Below are 23,000 nucleotides of genomic sequence, written 5' to 3' on the forward strand. Positions count from 1 at the left end.
GATGGGAACGAAGTTTCGAGGTTCAATTAATACAACATAAAAGCGCGAGCGAAGCGAGCGCTAAATTTTCGATATATTTACATAAGAGATTGGTAAATTCGAGCCTTCAAGTCCAAAATGTTGAATTCCAAAAATGCAAATGTTGAATTCTTATAATGTTGAATTTGTTGTGTGAATGTGTTGTGTGAATGTTGAAGTATTTGATTTATCGTGCAAAATGTCAGAAAAAATACCCGAGTACCCTCGGTGCGCGCGTCCGACTCGCACTTGCCCGGTTTTTTTTAACTGACTTCCAAAAAAGGAGGAGGTTCTCAATTCGTCGGAATCTTTTTTTTTTTTGTTTTTATGTATGTTCCCTGATTACTCAAAGACCCCTGGACCAATTTGGATTTTTTTTTTGTTTGAAAGGGTATACTGTGCAGGTGGTCTCATATAAATTTGGTGAAGATTTGATGAATATCTTCGGAGATGGAGAACAGAACTCCTCAATGGATAGGAGCAAATTGCTCGCGATCAGTGTAATAGCTTAGTAAACATTAGGGTTTTAACTGGGCATAGCATATTATAGTACAGGGGGGCCACTAAAAACTGTGAAATAAAAAATTTTCAAAAGAAAAATAAAACCGACTTCAAAAACCACAAACACTAAAAAGTAAAAAATTACTTTTGTTTAGCTACACGTGTAATGTACCTAGGTATGAAGTCGGGCGAGCTTCTTCTTGTATTTCTAATTTTGTTTTAATATGCTCGCTCGACTTCATACCTAGGTACATTACACGTGTAGCTAAACAAAAGTTATTTTTTACTTTTTAATGTTTGTGGTTTTTGAAGTCGGTTTTATTTTTCTTTTGAATTTTTTTTTTGTGAATTACGTTTAAGCATATGCGAATTAAAAGCTTACTTTTAAGATCCAACATTTTGGGATCTAACATTTATTAGCAACTCCGAAATTCAACATTTTGCAAATTCAACATTTTAGGAATTCGAAATTTTGAGCCTGAAGGCATTCGAGAACTACCTAGTCTATTTTACGCTTTCTTTGTCTGGGAGTTTGAACCCCTAAAACCTTACCAGTAGGTAACAATTTTGTAACTCATACTACAAGCAAAATAATTCTAAGGTGACTGGAACTGACGAACGAAATAAAACACGGGGATTCCCCGAGCGATGAATTAGTTAACTAACTTTATTTTAATTTACCGTTATGTTTTAATCTTAATAAGTAATTAAAGATCAGAATCTAAAGTTTTAAATAAATAATATAGTTAGTAAAAAATGTATATTTTTTATAATTTGCTTGGGTTGTCGCGCGAGGCCCCTGTAAGAGCGAGGCCCCGGGCGATTGCCCCGTTCGCCACCCCCTAAGACCGCCACTGACCTCTTATATTCTACTTCCTTCTCTTACTCAAGTCAAGTAGACTTAGTTAAAAAAGCCTTTGTAAAAAAGTTTCACTCAAAAATTACCTGCGAAATTCATAAGTATTCCTAATAACATAATTATTATGTGTATCAGTCTTCTGTTCCGCTTCTTTGGTGTCTTCTAGAACGTCTTGCACGTCTTCTTCTGCACCTTCCGGCTGAGAATAGACAAATGATAAAAAGGTAAATAGCAGACAAAATAATAAACGGAAAAAGTCAAAATTAATAAAAGGATGAAGGGAAATGACAAACGAAATTGATAAAAGGTAAAAAAAACGGTCAAGTGCGAGTCGGATCCCACGCACGAAGGGTCCCGTACCATCGTACAAGATGTAACACTTTTATGTGCAACACTGCAAGTTAATATCGGACAGCGCCATCTATATTATGTGGTTAGTAAACTAATTATTTCTTGGTAAACACATTTTAATTATTTTTTTTTTGATGGTCCAACCACAAATTCACGGTTTTCAGATTTTCCCCTTTACTTATGCTATAAGACCTACCTACGTAATTTGGATGATTCTAGGTCAATACCCTATAGGTTTTGAGTCGCTTGTCTCTTGTCAGACACGATAGACAACTAGATCCTGTAAGGATTCCTTTTTTCTTTTTGAGTTAAGGAACCCTAAAAGAAATAAAAATACGACTCACCTGGGGTTCGAGCAGCGTTAGGTAGACCTTGTTAAGTAGTTTGTTACACATCTTATTCATGAACATCATACAGCGTCGCACGCCCTGCGTCTTCAACATCTCGTAGTGGTAGTCACTATGAACAAAACGGAAATTATCAGAAGTGGGATTCTGCCGTCATGTTCCCTCGATATTATCTCTTAATTGCTGGTCTGTAGGAATATTTTTCAATGACAAGATTCCGCACAAGTCTACAACTATTTTCTTGTCTTCGTGCATATTATACACAAGTCACCCTCATCATTCAAATATGAACTCTAATAACTAGGCAATAGGTACAATTTTCAACGGTTTAGAACACTTACCAATAAGCAAACACTTCGGTTCGTCCGAGTAGCCTCAGCGTAATGTCACACAAGGGACCGATGTCGTCATACGACACTTGTCTTGTTGTCTATGTTCCTCGGATATATCACAATCACATGATATATTCATACCACAGCTTGTCATTCAAATATAACCTTTAAATGCTCTTCTGTAGGTATATTTTTCAATGACAAGATTCGGCGAGTTACGCGTAGGGAACGCAGCGCGCCTACTACTATTTTCTTGTCTTCGTGCGTACTATGCGCCATTTACCCTCATCATTCAAATATGAACTTTAATAACTAGGCAATAGGTACAATTTTTAATGGTTCAGAACACTTACCGATTAGCGGAGACTTCGGTTCGTCCGAGTAGCCTCCGCGTAACACAAGTGACCGATGTCGTCATACGACACTTGTCTTGTTGTCTATGTTCCTCGGATATATCGCATTCACATGATATATTCGTACCACATCTTATCATTCAAATATAACCTTAAATGCTCTTCCGTAGGTATATTTTTCAACGACAAGATTCGGCAAGTAACGTGTAAGGTTATTTTTAAAAAAAGTTGATTTGAATTGTCAACAATAATATAAAATTATTAATTTATCTAATGCAGGTAGTTTGATAAAATCGATATTTGGCTCATTCGATGTCATACAATCTGTTGCTAGGAGGCCAACAAGATTGAACTTGCATAAATACGGGTGTTTTGAAGGTTTTAGTTCAGTCTCCTTCTGAGATTCGGAGCGATATCGCATATTTTCGGTATTTGGATTGTGAACTGAATAATTAGATGTTGTGATAGCAATCACGCTCTAATTAAATAATTTATTTTGGCATTAGTTTTTTTAGATTAAAACTCTCGGATAACCTCTACACATTGAACCTGGTGTTTTTTGTGTTGGTAATGAGAGGACATTCCAATAATTCGATAAAAATATTTAAATAATACCTGCTTTTCTGAGTGACGCCAATAATCGCGTAGTGAAAGCAGTGCGCCTACTACTATTTTCTTGTCTTCTTGCGTATTATACGCCATTTACCCTCATCATTCAAATATGAACTCTAATTACTAGGCTATAGGTACAATTTTCAATGGTTCAGAACACTTACCGATAAGCGGACACTTCCGTTCGTCCGAGTAGCCTCAGCTGCGCAACGTCACGCAGGGGACCGATGTCGTATACGTCGTACGACTGTTCTTTTTTGCACCACTGCTCCGCGGATATGTAGCCGCTTTCATTTGATGCAGTAGTATCGCTGGTGCTATATGTCTCTGATATGACTATTTCAGGCGTCATATCTCCAGTGAGTTCTGTAGGGCAGAAAAAAATATTATGGTAAGGAGTGGGAAAAGATAAGGCCGCCTTTGCAAGCTAGCACCTAAGGTAATCATATTTTTAGGAATATTTTACAAGATGATTCGCTTGACTTCATCCGCGTGGATTTAGGTTTTAAAAACCCGAATGAACGATTTGATTTTCTGGTATCCAAGTAGCCTACAGCACTCTCCAGATCTTACACCGATCCGTTGCTTCGTTGCGGCGTGATTGAAGGACAAACCAACAAACAAACATACTTCCGCATTCATAATATGGGTAGTGATGGACTGTGATACCACTAACTTGGTACTTTAAAACACCTCCATAACAGATGGCGGCCTTAAAATAGCTGTTCTGTTTTGTTTAGCCATTTCAAATACGAACAGAATTAACGTAAATAAGAGAAAAGAAGAGATTGTGTGAAGTAGTGTTAATAATGAAGTCGGTTAAAAAGAATACCCGCCTGAGTTTTTTGTGAGCTCTTCTCAGACCTGGGCGCGTTTGAAACCCTCGTAGCTTTGGTTTTAAGTTTACGTAATCAATTATCACCACTACATCATCTTATAAACCCAACAACTGACAATCAAAAAGTGTACAATAGAACCTACTTTGAATAAATTATTTGACTTCGACTTTGATATGACATACTCTAAAGTAAAAAAAAAAAAGTTAAAGGTTAAAAAAAAGTTATACTTCAAAAAGTTTTTAAAACTCACCCAGTTTCTCTTGTCCACTACAGTCAGTAGTATCAACTCCTCTTTTTCCGTCACTTCCTTTGCCTTTATCATCAGTTGCTACTTCTATGACCTCATTACTCTGTTCATCAGGGTTCTTCCCCTGTTCATCAGGGTTCTTCCCCTGGTCATCAGAGTGATCAGATTTCCTGTCAGACTGTCCGCTCGAGTCACTGTTGTTGGAATCGCTAGTGTTGTTGCTCACATTGAAACGTACTTGACATGGTCTTTGGGTGGTTGAGGATTTTCTGTCAACAAAATCAAAAGTATTAATATTTTTTTAATTTATAGACTAGCGCTTAGCTGCAATCAGACGTCTGCTGGCAAGTGATGATGCAGCCTCTTGCCTACGAATGCCTATTCAATCTTGATTTAAAGATATTATATATATTAAAAGGTAAGCTAATTTGAAAAGTACTGGTAACTTATTACCAAAACAAAAGAAGAGAAATACCTACATTCTTTGTGTTTAAATATTTACCTATCTATTCGATAACTATTCGAAAATATCACTTGCTCCAACGGTTCAATAAACTTTGTATAAAATCTTTTCCTTTCTGATAGCATTGTATGACGGATCCAATATATCTCTCACGTATGTGACTAGGTTCTGTCACACACTCACTAACCTGCTACTGGGTTCCGTGGAGACCCCGTGCTCCAAGCCGTGTCGACTCTTCTCCCGCACGGTGCGCAGCATGCGGCGCACGGACAGCACCTTGAGCCGCATGTGAAGCGCCGTGTTGTACCACAGACACATCGCCTGCCAATATATCTCTCACGTATGTAACTAGGTTCTGTCACACACTCACTAACCTGCTACTGGGTTCCGTGGAGACCCCGTGCTCCAAGCCGCGTCGACTCTTCTCCCGCACGGTGCGCAGCATGCGGCGCACGGACAGCACCTTGAGCCGCATGTGAAGCGCCGTGTTGTACCACAGACACATCGCCTGCCAATATATCTCTCACGTATGTAACTAGGTTCTGTCACACACTCACTAACCTGCTACTGGGTTCCGTGGAGACCCCGTGCTCCAAGCCGCGTCGACTCTTCTCCCGCACGGTGCGCAGCATGCGGCGCACGGACAGCACCTTGAGCCGCATGTGAAGCGCCGTGTTGTACCACAGACACATCGCCTGCCAATATATCTCTCACGTATGTAACTAGGTTCTGTCACACACTCACTAACCTGCTACTGGGTTCCGTGGAGACCCCGTGCTCCAAGCCGTGTCGACTCTTCTCCCGCACGGTGCGCAGCATGCGGCGCACGGACAGCACCTTGAGCCGCATGTGAAGCGCCGTGTTGTACCACAGACACATCGCCTGCCAATATATCTCTCACGTATGTAACTAGGTTCTGTCACACACTCACTAACCTGCTACTGGGTTCCGTGGAGACCCCGTGCTCCAAGCCGTGTCGACTCTTCTCCCGCACGGTGCGCAGCATGCGGCGCACGGACAGCACCTTGAGCCGCATGTGAAGCGCCGTGTTGTACCACAGACACATCGCCTGCCAATATATCTCTCACGTATGTAACTAGGTTCTGTCACACACTCACTAACCTGCTACTGGGTTCCGTGGAGACCCCGTGCTCCAAGCCGTGTCGACTCTTCTCCCGCACGGTGCGCAGCATGCGGCGCACGGACAGCACCTTGAGCCGCATGTGAAGCGCCGTGTTGTACCACAGACACATCGCCTGCCAATATATCAGGACGATTAAAGTTTCGCACAACGGATCACAATCAAGAGTTGACAAAAAATCAGCATGTAACTCCAATAACAGTAAGCGTGTTTTGATCGTTCTGTTTGAATACCATGTTGTTGCATACACAGACAGAATATATGTATATCTACTTTCTGTACTAATATTATAAATGCGAAAGTGTGTCTGTCTGTCTGTCTGTCTGTTAGATTTGCACGGCTCATCCGTTGAACCGATTTTGACGAAATTTGGTACAGCCATAGTTTCCATCTCGGGGAAGGACTTAGGCTACTTTTTATCCCGGAAAATCAAACAGTTCCCACGGAATTCTTAAAAACCTAAATCCACGCGGACAAAGTCGCGGGCATCACCTAGTTTTATATATTTTACTACGCGTCCCCATCCATCCGCTACTTGATGCGAGATAAAATAGCGAAAGCGAATTCGAGTGAAAGTTCAAAAAAAAAAGTTCTCTCAGTGTTTCATTTTTCATTTATTGACGATGCAAGAATTTATTTATGACTCATTTACTTATACAAGTATTTAATTCAAATTCAAATTCAAATTCAAAATGTTTTTATTCAATTAGACTTTTACAAGTTCTTTCGAATCGTCAAAAGCATCTACCACTGGTTCGGAATGCCTTTCTCTGGTAATACATAAATTATTATAAATTTGTAAGTGAGCGTTGTTCAGTAGCAGCAAGTGAGAGTAGGGAATGATGGTTTTTTCTACAAATGCTGCATTGTGTAAAGCATACATGATGCAGCATGTGCATTGATCAGCAGCTAAGCATTGCAACACAGATCTAGCTACAATATACAGTGGACCCCCGGTAATCCAACAAACGTTTTGCAGGACATTGTCGGACTATCGAATTTGTCGGATTATAGAGTACTGCCTAAGACCCTCTATAGTCCGGATTTTTTTTTACAAAAGAGTACCTTGTAATCCGACAAATTACAAATCCAATGATAAGATTTTATATGTCATACATACTCTGAAGTACAAATCATACTTCACTATGAATATCAAAAGTAAATTCAATAATAATAGACATGTCGGATTACAGGGGGTGCCGGATTAGACAGGGGCCGGATTACCAGGGGTCCACTGTACATGTAAAGTCACAGCTACTGAACTCTACTTACTCTCAGCCTGTTCATAGTCCTGTGCGAGAATAGCGCGGGGTGTTCCACTGAAGCCGCAGTACTCGATGGGTACAACGCTATGGCTGCTTCGTAAGCGTCCAACAACTCTGCTACCTGCTTCATAGCGATACCCACTGCGGTAGTGCAGCGCTCGCAGTCGAATGATACACAGCCGAAGAGATAATCTGAAAGAGATCATCAATATAATCAATATTTGCCATTCAAGCACCTTGGGACTACAACATGTCAGTTTTTCAAACTATGTGCCCTGTGCATTATCATACCAGCTTCGCAACCAGCTAAGCTAGCTCCAGTAATGCGCGGGACTTCAATTACTTTTATGTATGGCATAATATTGTATATCAAATATTTGAAAAGAGCAACCACCGAGTTTCTTGCTGGTTCTCGGTAGGAAAGGCATTCCGAACCAGTGGTAGATCCTCCTAACGATTCTCAAAAAGTACTTGTTGTAAAAGTCAAATTGAATAAAAATATTTTGAATTTGAATTTGAATTTACGTCAGTTATCCTTGTTCTCCTATGGATCTTATCATTTGTGATTTGATTTGATCACGTAGAGAATCTCCAAGCACAGCTCTCTCCCTCGCTATGTGAATTATGTATACATGACAACATGATATTAAAGAAGAAATTGACTAACAAACATCCAGCTTAAACCACTGGGTATGGAAACTTGAATTTTTCAATATTTTTTTAGCAAAGCCGAGAGAATTCTAGAAATTAGTCACCTTCGTTGTTCTCTTCAATATTTAGTTCTTCGGGTTGATTCGAAATATCTTCGTGGGAACCTTCGATGGGAGATAGGAGCCGAGATCGGTTTCTGCAAGGGTCTGGATTCTCGAACCTAGGATACAAAACTACTATTCAAATACAAGACAATGGGAGGAACACAAAAACATACCGATTCGTCTTTAAAAAGTAGAGTTTCTTATGCATATATTTTGTAGGATAAATATTTTCAATTTATTAATGAGACAATTATCTACACAAGAATAAAGGCACTATTTTGTTTTTTGCAGTTCTAAATCCAGTAAACTCTACATGTAGTTTTTAATCCCCGACCCAAAACGAGGGTGATCTGTGTATCTGTCTGTGGCATCGTAGCTCCTAAACTAATGAACCGATTTTAACTGTTTTTTTGTTTGAAAGGTGGCTTGGCTTGATCGAGAGTGTTCTTAGCTATAATCCAAGAAAATTGGTTCAGCCGTTTGTAAGTTATCAGCTCTTTTCTAGTTACTGTAACCTTCACTTGTCGGGGGTGTTATAAATTTTTAATTTACACTTGTATTTTATTCCTTACTTGTATTCATGGATCCTTAAAATGATGGCTGGAATCATATTCCGCTGGGAGCATAGAAACTCGTCCTGTTGGCTGAGGCTTCGGCCTGCCAACTTGGCCTTTAGCTCCAGCCATATGAGATCCTTTAGCTCATTCTGCCATACTTGCTCTTCGCGACTTATCTGTTAAAAAATAACGAAAATCAAAGTAAAAATATGAAGGCACTCGTCATTAAAAGGAAGAATGATAATAATTAAGATTGAAGGCTAAATCATTAAGAGTAAACTTAGATAATGGTTAACCGGATTGGTCAGGATTACAACCTAGAAGCCTACGAAGGCTCGGTTAATCTAGGTCCTAGATTAACCGAGCCTTCGTGCCTACGAACGCTCGGTACGAACAGTACTCTCGCACTACGAGACAATATGAACTATGCTCAACAACAACTATAGCAACACATACCTACTTATGGGTAACTAGCTGATGCCCGCAGCTTCACCCGCGTGAATTGGTCAGATCCCCTGCAGCATCAGGATTGAGGAGTTGGAATCCAATTTTTCTTATGGGACAATGTCGCAGTTTCTCTATCGTTTAAAAAAATTACGCAAATCGGTTCGGTAAGCATAGGTAGAAAAACACAACTCCTTCTTTGAAAGTCGGTTAAAAAAGTAGCCTTTGTTACTCCTTTGTTAATCCTCAACGTGCCTGTGAAAGTCCCGTCAAAATCGGTTCAGCCGTTCCGAAGATTAGCCCGTACAAACAGACAGACAGACAGACAAAAATTTTAAAAACGTGCAGTTATGGTACCGTTCAAATAAGCATATGAGCATAATATGAGGTAGTTATTTGGAAATTACAGACAGACACTTCATATTTATTTATTAGTTAATATAGATTTGCATGTGCATGGAACTTACCGTGCGTCTACATCCCTTCTCAATATTCCCCATATTGATAAGCATGCTAAAGGTATTGTGGAAGTTGACCCTACTGGCGGGCAAGCCCTCGTCTGCGCATCTCTCCTGAACATCCTCTTCGCATGCCGCTTGACACTTTAGACGGGAAGTGAGCGACATGAAACGGCTGCAGGATTCCACCTAGAAATAAGGGTGCGCTATTTAATCCGTTGACCTTGTAGAGGATTTCTTTCTGTTCCGAGCTCGTAATCGAGTTCAAAATCGAAGTCTTCAAATTTCAGGGCCTGTACGCAAAGGGTACCAACAGGACCCTATTATTAAGCTGTCGTCGGTTCGTTCGTCCGTCTGTCTGTCAGCAGGCTGTATCTCGTGAACCGTAATAGATAGTTGAAATTTTCACAGAATGTGTATTTCTATTGCCGCTATAACAACAAATAGTAAAAATTTCAAAATGGCCACTAACAAAACGTTAGGTGTTATTTCTTGTACGACGATACGGAACCCTTCGTGTCCGACACGCACTTGACCGATTTTTATCAAAATACAATTTTATGAGCTTTACATCTCTGGAGTTTTATAATATCTTTTCCATTCCATTCCATCAGCCTGTATGCGTCCAATGCTGGACATAGGCCTTTCCAAGAGCGCGCCACCAAACATGGTCCTCCGCCTTCCTCATCCGCCCGCTCCCCGCCACCTTCTTCAGGTCATCGGTCGAGCGGACTGGAGGTCTCCCACACTGCGCTTACCGGTACGCTGGAAAGGTCGAGGCATAATATTTTTTTGCCCATCTTAAATACTTACCAGGGCCCAACTTAAGTACTTACCAAGGTAGGTACAGCGGTCTGAGGACTAGGTGAGGGCAGGGAGTCTGCCCTGGGCTCTCTTTGACTGTCCTTCCAATCACGTTCTCTTGATCGATTTAGTTTTAGTCCACAGCGTCTTCTCGGCCGCTCTGTAGTATACAAAACTATGATTGAAGACACGAATTTTTAATCTTTAGATACGTTAATGTAGAGCTAGTAGGTATTTAGAGTGGAAATTTCAAAAAATCTGTGTGGTAACTCCAAAATTTTAAATTTCGGGGAACTGGCACGTCATCATATTTGGGTGCGGTTGGAATATGTTTGTTATTATTTAGTGGACGATAGTTGGGTTTGGCGTTATATTTTCCCCATCAATAAGAAGTACCTAGCATTCGCTCAAAAGGAAAGGAACTGTCTGGATAAATATAGATACCGCGGTTAATTGTCTCATCTGGTAACATCCTTAAATGCTGAGTCATTTTTTGCACAAAGGATCAGCCTGGCTGTCCAGCGCAGACATGCAGCCAATATTCTTGGCATCTTACACGCAAGCATGATTTTTACAATAATTAGTACGTTTTACTGTACCATTTTCAACCGGCCGGGATAACCTGACCCGTAGGTATAACTGGTAATGTGTGACCACAGCTTTCAAAGAATAAACGTTTTTTTTTTCTTTCTTTTTTCTCTTTCTTCTTTCTTTTTCAAAATATTACCTGGGGGCGTTGGTGAGGGCACGTCATCCAGATTCTTGCCTTCGACTAGCATTTTCTGCAAGCTCGTCCCTGATTCATAGATATTCCTGAAAATTCGTAAACTCATTTTATAACGATTCTACCAATATTATAATTTAAATTAAATAACGGGTACATACCACGTTTAATACGATGATTTTGAAATATCGATATTTCGACTCAGTAGCATGGATCAATTAATGGGAAATAGGCATAAAATCATGGAATCTCTTAATTATACTTTTGGAAAAATACTGTGACTGTTGTACTCAATCTTAAGAGTAAGCTATAATTTCAATAAATAAAAGATTTCCCACGGAATTTTTTGTGCAGAGATAGCTTGCGTCCTGCCCTAGGTCAAAAATTTAGGTTACTTTTTATCCCGGAAAATTAAGGAGCTCCCACGCGATTTTTAAAAACCCAAATCCACGCGGACGAAGTCGCGAGCATTATCTGGTTAAGAAATAAATGCCCCCATCATACACATCATGAAGTGGCGAGATAATTGGATGTGCTTATGGGCAATTAGTTGGTCGTCCTCTGACGAGTGTTGATAACGTTATCAGTTGCTACACTGATACGAGTCTCGCTTGCATGTCTGCGTGATTCGTCATCGACTATTCAAATGTATAAGCAGGCGTAACTTGGCGGAATTCCATGATATACAAGGAACTACAAGCTTGATTCCATATAATCCGTCAAAACAGTCAAATCTGGTAATGTACGATAAGATGCAGGCGTTACTTTGCGGAATTCCATGATATACAAGGAACTACAAGCATAATTCCATATAATTCGTCAAAACAGACAAATCTGTATGGTGTACCCAGTTTAACTGTTTTGGCGGTAGGTTTGTGTAGGTAAGTATATTATGCAGTAGGTTTGCGATATGCTTCGTCCACAAGTAGTTTTTGGGTGAAGGAGTAACAAACATACACACAAACTTTCTTTCTTTATAATATTAGTGTGAAGTGTGATAGTGTGATTGTCAAACAAAACTTCCAGGGTTCTAGCGAGTGGGAGTGGGGCACGAAACCCTGAGAAGTAGGTTCTCACCTCCTCTTTTCCTTGTCCCTAATCCGCGCTCTCGGTGGTGTGCTGCCGAGGAGATCCGCCTCGGAACCGTCTCCGTTTTCCGCCAGGTAATACCCTGAGGAGTGGCGCGAGTGGCGCATCACCACATCATTAGCGTCACTGTAAAAAACGAAGCAGACATTCACAACAGAATCCTGTCGGTAAACAAAACAATCGGTCAAGTGAGGGTCGGACTCGCGCACCGAGGGTTCCGTGCCGAAGGATATATTGTAATTATCATGTGCTAGTAACTAGATGATACCGCATGGATTCAGGGTTTTTTAAAATCCCATATCTCTTTGATTTTCGGCGACAAAAAGTTGTCTATGTCAGTTTCCAGGATGCAAGCTACCTCTGTACCAAATTTCATATATAAATCGGCTAAACGGATGGGCCTTTAAGGATTCCGTGGGAACTCTTTGATTAAAAGTACCCTATGTCTTTCCCCGAGATGTAAGCTAACTCTGTACCTTTCATCGAAATCGGTTAAACAGTTGGGCCGTGAAAAGCTAACAGATAGACAGACACACTTTCGTATTTACAATTTATGGATATGGATTTTGTTGCCTAAATTATTTCCAATTGGTAAGTACAAATGTAATCGCAAAAAAATGTCCATATAGTTACCTACTTAATTATAAATAAACGATTTTCGAATTTCCTGACTAGAAGTTAATCAACCTGTGACTAATTTTCCAAACTAAATTTTTATCAATTTTCCTTTAACGGTAAAGATTTTATTAAAATATAAAATATTGTAAGTAATTCTTGTAACACAAAATTCTACTTCAAGGCATAATCATCACCTGAATATTTGTATGTATTGATAACTGATAACAGTCAATTTCCTGGAGATTGATAACTGATAACACGCTATTTTAGCCAATCTTTCGTGTACAGAATTATCGTGTGGTTACACATGTTACCTACATGTATCATAAATAGTTTGATATCGTTGTACAGTGACGTATAGATGACCTTGAATCATTGAGAGGAACTAAAAAAATTAAACACTTGAAAAATGGAAGAAAACCTTGGCGTGGAGTTATCTACATTATATTATTATCATAAAAGCAACTAAACTAGAGTCCATCATCATCATGATCAATCCAATGCTGGCTCACTACAGAGAACGCAATGGTAAGCGCTGTGATCTTATTAGTGATAGGTCCTGGGTTCGATTCCCAGCAGGGTTTGGAATTTATAATTTCTTCTGCTCTGGTCTGGTAGGAGGCCTCGGCCGTTGCTAGTAACCACTCTACCGGTAAAGCCGTGCCGCCAAGCGATTTAGCGTTCCGGTACGATGACGTGTAGAAGCCACAGGAGTATAGGTTTAATGAAAACTGCCATACCCCTTCCAGGTTAGCCTGCTTTCATCTTAGACTGAATCATCATTTACCACCAGGTGAGATTGCAGTCAAGGGCTAACTTTTATCTGAATAAAAAATAAATAAAAAAACTGTCACTGGGGTGGCGCAACATCTCCCTAAGGGCACCTCATTGAGACTGTATCACTTAGGGGCTAAAGGAAGAGTTGAGTTGCTATTTTATAGATAAGCCACATTTCAGTAGGTAGGAAGGTATACCTGCGCATAGCTGCCAGAGACGCGTTTAAACTTACGACGAATACACAGAAGTACTAACATATACATATTTACATACGTAGTTCAGCAACATTAGCATATGTATGCGTCCAAGGTGAAGTTCATTAATTACATATTTGAGCAGAGGTCAGATTTGCGCCAACAATGCCTTGTTCAAACTCGAGACCTTTACCGGACCTAGACGAAGTGTTAAACTTAACTTGAGTTTTTGATTCTCTTTGGACTGATAAAGTATGACAGATCCTCAAGTCCACTTAATGAAATGCCTTTCTAATTTTACCAGCCGTGTTATTAGCCTCGTAGCTTTAGTTTTAAGTTACGTAATTAATTATCACCACTATATCGTACAAATTGAATAAATGGTTTTGACTTTGACTTTGACTTTTCATCATCCCATCGATTGCCTTTCTAATTTTACCAGCTGTGTTATTAGCCTCCTAGCTTTAGTTTTAAGTTACGTAATTAATTATCACCACTATATCGTACAAATTGAATAAATGGTTTTGACTTTGACTTTGACTTTTCATCATCCCATCGATTGCCTTTCTAATTTTACCAGCTGTGTTATTAGCCTCGTAGCTTTAGTTTTAAGTTACGTAATTAATTATCACCACTATATCGTACAAACTGAATAAATGGTTTTGACTTTGACTTTGACTATTCATCATCCCATCGATGCAGTGCCAGCCCATTGCTGAGCAGAATCGAGAGTCGAGAGAGAATGAGAAGGTTTATTTACTGATCCAGAATACCAATAAAAACTTAATAAAAAGCCTATGTCTCTCTGGCCTTTCCGCTTTACCAATTTTGACATTTGGTAAGACAGCTTGCATCTCGGAGTGACACTGGCTATTTTTAATCGTGAAAAATTAGGATTTTTGAAACCTTAAACCGGACCTAGTTGCAGGTTTTATCTAGATTTTAGTGTTTTAATATTTGTCTCTCTTTGAAGCTATGATAAATAACAATCATTAGTTAGGAATCCCCTGCTTAAGTACAATCAGTCAATCACTTTAAGGACCATGCTAGACAATAGTGATTGTGACTGCAATATCTAATTAGGTAGTAACACTAACAATACCTAGACCTCAGGAAAAACAGAAAGATTTAGCAATAATGCTTCTGTTATTGTTTGAATTATTATTTTAAGATAATTTAACTACTAAGTAGATGAGGGAAGTGCCCTACTTCCCTGAATTAAAAGTTACATCATAGAAGTAAGGCCCTAATTAAAAAAACTTTAAATTGTCTCCAACTGGAAATGTAAGTTTGCAATCGCAAAAAAAAATGTCTACTTACCTAATAACGTAAATCTTTAAAAAAAAAATCCTTGCGACTTAGTACTATCCAACCCTAGAACTTCTCCTTTCAGCAAAGGTTGCCTGGTAGAGATTGCTCCAAGCAATAAGGCCGCCTTTGCACACAATTGTTTTTTTCTGTTTTTTTCTTTCTGTGTTGTGATCCTTTACATGTGTTTTTGTGTGCAATAAAGTGATTCTATCTATCTATCTATCTAACGTAACTAAATACAAACGAATGATTTTCAAATTTTGAGATCTCCATGCATTTGTGAGAAAAATAGTCTTGACAGACAAATAGACAACAAAATGTTCCTATTAGGGTTTCTGTTTTCTTTTTGAGGTACAGTATCCTATTAAATACTAAATTTTAAGATTCACGATAGGTGCCAACGTGACCCTTCCGATTTCTGTCTATCCATCCATCAAATCAAATCAAATCAAATTTCTTTATTGCGAATTTGGGTAAACAGTGGAGATGTTACAAAGATAAAAAGGTACAGCCAAATTCTGCTTATAAGCATGCAATATGTTACATTAAATTAAGATACATTTTGGTCACACAAAAAAAAAATAAAAAAAATAAAAAAAAATAATAATTAAATAATAATAGCAAAATGTCCAAAATTAAAATACAGTTATAACTTTTCTGAGAGATAATCATTAATTGAGTAATATGTCTTTTCTAATAATAGTTTTTTCAATTTTCTCTTAAATAAAGGAAGTTCACGGGTCTCAATTATATAGCTGGGCAAGTGATTATACAAAAGTGGCCCAGTGGAGAAAAAACTTTTAGAAAAATGAGCAGTTCTACAAGAGGGGTGCTGTAGTTTATACGCATGTCTTTTACTTTTGAGATTTTTATACAAGTCCAAGTTTTGTTTAATAAAAATGATAGTCTCATAGATATACATACATGGCATAGTCAAAATCTTATACTTCTTAAAATAGGGTACACAACTGTCCGTCATTTTTAATCTAAATATTGCCCTTAGACATTTCTTTTGCGCTTTAAATGCAGCCTCTTTTTCTGTAGAATTACCCCAGAATATAATGCAATATCTCAATAGTGAGGCAACATATCCATGATAAACCGTCAATAGTGCTGGTACATTAACCGTTTTACCTAGCATATAAAGTGCAAAGGAGAATTGGCTCAGCTTAGTGCAAATATGAGTTACATGCTCTTTCCAATTTAGGTTACAATTAATATTCAGTCCTAAAAATTTCGTTACATTCACTTCATTGATAGGTTTGCCCTCATAATTTATATCCAAAGCACACGACCTGTTTTCTCTAAGTGTAAAACTCATGAGGTTGGTTTTATCTAAGTTAATTTTAAGTTTGTTACAATGTAGCCAATTTATGATTATATCTAAGGTATGGTTAATATTACTTTTAAGGTCATTTATGTTTTTGTTTGCAAATATAACAGTACTATCATCAGCAAATAATACCATGTCATGCTGAGTCACATGCCTCGGTAGATCATTGATATAGATAATGAATAGTAGAGGACCCAAGATACTACCTTGAGGAACGCCGCGTTGAATCACTCTCGACTGTGAATGATAATTAATTTGCTTTTTATATTTCCAGCAGATTTTAGATATCTGAGTTATTTGTTTTCTATTTGTCAAATATGATTTTATAAGGTCTAATACATTTCCTCTCACACCGTATGCATAAAGTTTATTTAATAATATGTCATGGTCGACGAAGTCGATCTATTAGCAGTAGTTAAAAATTTCGAAATGGCCTGCCATGCAAAAAAAAATTGAAAAGTGCTATTTCTGGTATGGTATGGAACCCTTTAGGTGGGAGACTGACTCACACTTGACTGATTTATTTTTGTTACAAGTCCTTACTAATGGTAAAATGCTCGTATTGTAATATCTACATTCTACATGCTATGAACACTATTAGCAGATGAATGATAAAGCTGATTGGTGCAGATAGTGTCACTATCATTGCTATAACGCCCATTAATGTATTCAATGCAAACACTTCACTATACTACTTAACTAGATATAAGCTTTATTACCTAATAGACTACAAATATTGTTAGTCCTAGCTAATAGCACAGCTAAGTTTATATTACTGTTTTTTGTTTATATATTATTTGAACATATCATAGAAAAATCTATATCCTAATCTTAAAATATTAAAATGTTATTACACCCCACAATGACCAAACCAATTGGGAATGGAGATAGCTTATACCCAGAATTAACACATAGGGTTTTTTTTTTATTCACTATAGGTAAGCGCTTGACCACAATCACACCTGATGGAAAGTGATGATGTGGTCTAAGATGGGACGCGTTTACCTAGAAGGTGCCTATTCACTCTTGTATTAAAGATACCCGGATTATCCCAGAATATTGAAGAATTTTTGCGTGATTAAAACCTTATCCATGAGGATAAAGTAGCAGGCAATATCTAGTATTTATTAACCCCCGACCCAAAAATAGGGGTGTTATAAGTTTGACGTGTGTATCTGTGTAACTGTCTATCTGTCTGTGGCCTCTTACCTCCTAAACTAATGAACCGATTTTAATTTAGTTTTTTTGTTTGAAAGGTGAGGATCGAGAGTGTTCTTAGCTATAATCCAAGAAAACAGCCGTTTGAAAGTTATCAGCTCTTTTCTAGTTACTGTAACCTTCACTTGTCGGGGGTGTTATAAATTTTTAATTTACACTTGTTATTAAATAGTGTCTACATGCCACAATTAATATGATGATTTTGAATTATCAATATTTCAACACAGTTGCATGAGTTGTGGTCATCAATGGACTCGAGTGTTGCGAGAGGTGAAGTTCGGACCTACACAATGTTAAGCCTTTGGATTGGATTACTTGGTCCTGCACTATTCTTAAGAAAGACATTGCATATTGAAAGAGTCAGACAGAAAAGCAGATATTATTGGCTATATTTGGCTAAGTTATTAAAACTAGCATGTGGATATAGATCACTAGGCTTAGAGGCTTATCCATAGTTTTAATCTTTAAAATAAACTAATTGCAATATTAACTTGCTTAGAGCACAATTCATATTACTACTACTTAATCAATCAAAATGGCGACCTAAACACCAGAAGTATTTATTAGTCGGTGAGTCTCAATTCAAAGCGAGACTGGCCTAAAAACACCAGTATTTATACAAACCGATTCAAGATGGCTGCTACAACAGATAGGATGACATACTTCAATAAATAAATAACTATGCTAATTTCTTTAAATTCAAATCACTTCTATAAAGTAAGCTAACAATAGATAAAAAAGAACTTCTAATTGAATTTACAATACAATACCTACTAATAAATGAAACTAATAGAGGAAAGTTTAGAATGTTCTAATGGTCTTGGTTAGTCAGATTTAAGGTTTTTAAAAATCTCTTGGGAACCCTCTGATTTTCCAGAATTAAAATGATTCCTGTACCTCCAGGATGCAAGCTATCCCAGTACAAAATATATGCTGCGTGCTACTTTAGTCATGTGGATTTAGGTTTTAAATAAGAATAGCCTATATAAGCTAACTCTATACTAAATTTCATTAAAATTGGTTAAAGAGATGGGCTGTGAAAACTTTGCAGACAGACACACTTTCACGCTTAGTAGTATTGATTAAGTAGAACTTACTTACTATGTTTACTAGTTTACCAAAATTCAGTTCAAATGGGTAAGGTAATTCCCTGTTTATCAAAAAACGATTTCATGTTTGAAATTAGATTCTACATAATTTACTTAGGTAGGGTAGGGACTTAATACTTTTCAGCATAATAAAGCTCAAATATGTACAAACCTTCATACTGGCTCTGGTTTGAAACATTGTGCAAAGTTGGAATTTTAGAGGAAAGATGAGTGAAATATGTAAAACTTGTGAAATTATGTTTTTTTTGTTTTCAAGGATTTAAAAAAGTAGACTGTGTTGTAGAATGGAGGTGCTAATTTGAAAATAGAACAATTAACTACTTGTTATGAAAACAAAATGTTAAATGGGGTTTTAATTGGATTTTTTTATTATCGCAGTAAATTCAAATCGTTTTGGCCTTCACCCAATCGGACTCGTGCTAACCTCTGCCTTAAGTAAATATTGTAAATTAAAAAAAAAGTCAACTCACAAGTCCTCCTCTGAACTCTGGCCAGAATCATAATTGATTGGGAACCCCAATTTCTGCTTCCAATCCTTATTCGCGCTAGAATCCATTTTGAATTGAAACAAGAATTGAAATTGGAACAAGTAAAGTTCCCGCGTCACTTACATGTTTTTACTTTGCACTTACGTAAAAACTCATCCGTAGGTCTGATTTTTGCACTTGAGTTCTAAAGTCACATGTAAAGCATCTTCAGCACCACTTTAAAACTATTAATTGCGCAAAAATTTTATTAATAATTACCAGCGAAAACATTGAAATTAATTTTAACACCACCTCATCAATCTACGAAAAATGTCAAACTAATTTTTTTTTGAGTGAATGAAAATGAATGAGGATTGATGAATGAAGTTTGTCACTTGACAATCAATCTGTGACTTCCATAGTGTTGTGACTGCGATCACATGACGATAATAATATTGATTTTATTCAAATAATAATAACTTGATAATCTATTTTTTTTTTCTTCTCGTCTGGCTTTACAGATAATCTATGTAGGTACCACTAATATTAATATTATTATAATAGGTAGTTAGTTGGATCTAGTAATTTTACTTATCAAATTCGAATCCTATAGACTGACTTATTATACCTATTTAATAGAGGCTATTATAATATTATGACGAATTTTACTGTACCTAAATTGAACCGTATGTTGGAACTTGGAAAGGGGAGAGAAATTAAAATACAAATAGTTTTATAAAATTATAGATAGTTACCTAAGTAATTATAATAAAATATATACATTTTTATGTATTGTACCTAGTGATTTTACTTTCCATAGAAGAAAAGAGCCCGTGGTGTATTACTGGGGTAATCGAAGTAATATCCAGGCCGCCAAGGCCAAAAATATTTCGGCCTAAATGAATTTATGTAATCATCATAATCATTCGCATTTTGTTTGGTCATCGAATAAGATTGAGCTAATCCGGTTTTAAAAGTATACAGGAAAATGCCAAGTATTAGCACCATAAGCCGCAGCATCTGAAAAATTCAAAATTGCCTGAATTGAATTACCTACTTACGAAATTATTTTTTTTAAAGGAGTGGTAGGTAGGAATATGTCTGTGTCATAATTCAAAACTAATTAGATATAATCACACTAATATTATAAAGGCGAAAGTTTGTATGTGTGTATGTTTATCACTCCTTCACGCCACAATGACTGAACTGGTTTGGCTGAAATGGAGATAGCATATACCTTGACATAACACAGGCAACGCTTTGTCCCGGGAAAGAGTTCCAATGTGATTTTTAAAAACCTATATCCACGCGGACGAGTCACGGGCATTATCTTAGTGGTCAACGAATATGATTTTTTTGATTACGGATTTGTTACAAACCGTTTGTTTAGTGTTTATAATCTTCACTAGAATACTTGATAATTTAAGATTAGATATTGCTAATATTTCAAAACTATCTACATTATACTCACACTTTTAAATAGGTAAGTACTTTTTAAATGATTTAGGTTGTATTAACTACCAAGGTATCGCTTAAGTAGAGTTCCAAAAATAAGTAATACAATTTATTTCTTACTTAGTTTAATTGTAAAAATGGTGAAAAATATTTGATGTTGAAAAATACTAAAACTAATCATCATGACTGTGATGATTATGCCTTATTCCATATTTATTTTTCATTTCACGTATCGTCATTCCACCGCTATTATTTTCTTCTTCCACTAATCTAGATGGTATCTTTTTCTTTCCGATCTCCAACCAGTCTCCTGCGTTCTCTTTCTTGATCTTCTTCTGGTAAACAACACGCCCGTTTCTTGTTACGTAGGATATAACTGGTGTTAAAACTTGTCTTTTCTTCTTTCTGTGACTAGACCAAGAAACAAATTATCTTATATTAAATTATTATTACCTAAAATATGTAGGTACTTACCTACTAATATTATTAATTAGTTTTAAATTTTAACATTATCTTATCTAGAATAGAAACATAAACAGTGACTAAGAGTCTTTTTAAATAACTGACCTGGTTCATCAAAGCAGAGCTCATAATTTTTTTTATTTAAGTACACTCTAAACCCGAGGCGAGTGTCAAGACATTAGTGCATTTGTTATAATTATAATTTTAGTAAATCTATAGAAACTAAAAACCCACAATCGGACTCAGAATGGAGAAAAGGTTAAATATAACTACGAGATATTGATATTGTAAAGTTAATAGTTAATTCATAAAAACCAAACCTATGTTTCTGACTCCTGAAGTGTTCGTTACTAGATGAGGAACTTTCGCTATCACTGCAACTAGTTGACTCTGAATCAGCATAGATCTTCTTTGGCTTTCTCTTCTTCCTTCTCATGTATTTTCGATCAGCCACTTTAGAGTGAAACGGCATAACCATCACCGGTAGCCGTTGTTGGGGAAAGCCAGGCATTTGCATGGGTGAAGGCATCATCATTTCTCCCATAGGCGGAGATATACCTCCAGATATAGCCGGGTTTTGGTATAGTGACGGAGGCAAGAACTGTGACAGTATTCCAGGAACGAGATACAATAATATAATATACATCACTATTGAATGTGTAGTCAAAGAGTGAGACATCTGAAAAAGATTGAACAATAAATCTGATGGTTTATAGTAAAAAATTTCTTGCTGTTGTCTGTGAAGAGTTTTAAATACATCCCGTGGTTAGATCATTGTGATATAATAATTAATGTGTGTGATAGTAGGTTGCAGGTACTTACGGATACGGACACATTTTGTGCAATTTCTATGTTGCAACTCATTCACCTCGTCAACAAAAGGTCCGGGTTCGATTACCGGTAGTATCAATTTAGAAAATTATCTTGATAATACCAAAGTACAATAATAAATAATAATAAATTTGTTTCTTATTTCTACTTGGTACATTTATCATTTTTATTGATCAAAGTAGAATGTATCGCGTTCTGGTACTGTCTTATGCCAAAATAGGCATAACATCCTACCTACTGTACGTGTAACTATCTATCCATCAAACTACAAAACTATCGGCGTTTCATTAGGTGAATACTTACTGTACCTACATTGTACAGTATCCATCAAGAAATAATATTTAAGCAGATACCCGGCAGTAAATATTACACATCGAACTTTAGAATGTCGTCTCTGTCACTCATACCTCTCATGCCTATGTGATGCTTTGTCACTGACTTGTCAGTTTCAACGACAGAGACAACGCTTTAGGAAACTGTAGCTGTCAATTATCTCTTTCTAAAGTTTGACGTGTACCTAATGTTTTAAGTTCTTAAAATACTAAAGAATAATTAATAATAAATAGTTAATAAGACCTTAATCGATGTCGTGTCTCGGCTCCGGCCACCTACGGCTATTGCCAACCTAAACACTTACTCAACCTTTAAATACGCCTATGAAAAATTACTAGGTACAATCAGGGTACAATAGATTTTGCTTTAGGTTTGTGTGTAATACGTAACGCAGACGTAAAAGGCAGGTGCTGTTACCTAACTTCTCATAGTGACCTAAGTCTTAAAATAAGATTGTAACTAAACAATTTATTTTTAAAATTCGAATTCAAGGAAACATGATAATGGATGTAGAACACAAAACATTAGATATTTATTTTAATATCTGGCTGTCTGTGCGCGGATTTATTTGAAACTAGTGAATGGATTCATTTTGATACAACTTGGACAGTTTTTATCCCAAAAACAATGGGGTTAGATTGGGAAAGGGAATGAAAATTTGTCAATGTTACTCCATAACTTCGTCAAATCTTATCGGATTTTGGCAATTTTTGTTTTACAAAGATTATACTAT

At 37.1% G+C, this 23,000-nt stretch overlaps 2 protein-coding genes across 7 annotated transcripts in view; both read right to left on the minus strand.

Moving 5' to 3' along the window:
- Positions 1 to 19,520, minus strand: part of LOC123869230 (mitogen-activated protein kinase kinase kinase 4) — a 39,113-nt gene extending 19,593 nt beyond the window's left edge. For 2 of the 4 annotated variants that reach the window (XM_045912054.1, XM_045912051.1), the window contains exons 1-13: positions 19,190 to 19,520; positions 12,148 to 12,285; positions 11,074 to 11,159; positions 10,379 to 10,506; positions 9,552 to 9,731; positions 8,656 to 8,816; positions 8,084 to 8,199; positions 7,336 to 7,520; positions 6,045 to 6,178; positions 4,463 to 4,728; positions 3,538 to 3,739; positions 2,074 to 2,188; positions 1,465 to 1,577 (exon numbers count right to left, since the gene is read on the minus strand). In XM_045912054.1, the coding sequence (XP_045768010.1) occupies positions 1,465 to 1,577; positions 2,074 to 2,188; positions 3,538 to 3,739; positions 4,463 to 4,728; positions 6,045 to 6,178; positions 7,336 to 7,520; positions 8,084 to 8,199; positions 8,656 to 8,816; positions 9,552 to 9,731; positions 10,379 to 10,506; positions 11,074 to 11,159; positions 12,148 to 12,285; positions 19,190 to 19,275 (1,910 nt within the window). In that variant the 5' untranslated portion in view covers positions 19,276 to 19,520. Of the gene's footprint in view, positions 1 to 1,464; positions 1,578 to 2,073; positions 2,189 to 3,537; positions 3,740 to 4,462; positions 4,729 to 6,044; positions 6,179 to 7,335; positions 7,521 to 8,083; positions 8,200 to 8,655; positions 8,820 to 9,551; positions 9,732 to 10,378; positions 10,507 to 11,073; positions 11,160 to 12,147; positions 12,286 to 19,189 lie in introns of all 4 variants that reach the window. The other 2 variants (XM_045912053.1, XM_045912052.1) reach the window with 2 other exon arrangements.
- Positions 19,521 to 19,965: 445 nt separating this feature from the next.
- LOC123869251 lies at positions 19,966 to 22,632 on the minus strand. Of its 3 annotated transcripts, XR_006796843.1 has the most exons (4): positions 21,926 to 22,499; positions 21,424 to 21,782; positions 20,762 to 21,052; positions 19,966 to 20,206 (listed from the first exon to the last, which is right to left on the minus strand). XR_006796843.1 is itself a non-coding variant. In XM_045912098.1 (3 exons), the coding sequence occupies exons 2-3, from the start codon at positions 21,780 to 21,782 to the stop codon at positions 20,815 to 20,817; spliced, it is 597 nt and encodes a 198-aa protein (XP_045768054.1). In that variant the 5' UTR covers positions 22,511 to 22,632; the 3' UTR covers positions 20,722 to 20,814. The 3 variants fall into 3 exon arrangements, 2 of the variants coding, with proteins under 2 accessions (XP_045768054.1, XP_045768053.1); XM_045912098.1 differs by lacking the exons at positions 19,966 to 20,206; positions 21,926 to 22,499 and adding an exon at positions 22,511 to 22,632 and having other exon boundaries at positions 20,722 to 21,052; XM_045912097.1 differs by lacking the exon at positions 19,966 to 20,206 and having other exon boundaries at positions 20,722 to 21,052.
- Positions 22,633 to 23,000: the final 368 nt, after the last annotated feature.

This window comes from Maniola jurtina, chromosome 10, assembly GCF_905333055.1.
Source record: "Maniola jurtina chromosome 10, ilManJurt1.1, whole genome shotgun sequence".
NCBI lineage: Eukaryota > Metazoa > Arthropoda > Insecta > Lepidoptera > Nymphalidae > Maniola > Maniola jurtina.

Coding starts and splice junctions, on each gene's coding strand:
- LOC123869251 (XM_045912097.1), bottom strand. CDS start 21,967: ATGAGTTGCAACATAGAAATTGCACAAAATGTGTCCGTATCC. Junction 21,783..21,925: donor CACAAAATGTGTCCGTATCC/GTAAGTACCTGC, acceptor AATCTTTTTCAG/ATGTCTCACTCTTTGACTAC. Junction 21,053..21,423: donor TTCAGGAGTCAGAAACATAG/GTTTGGTTTTTA, acceptor TTCTTGGTCTAG/TCACAGAAAGAAGAAAAGAC.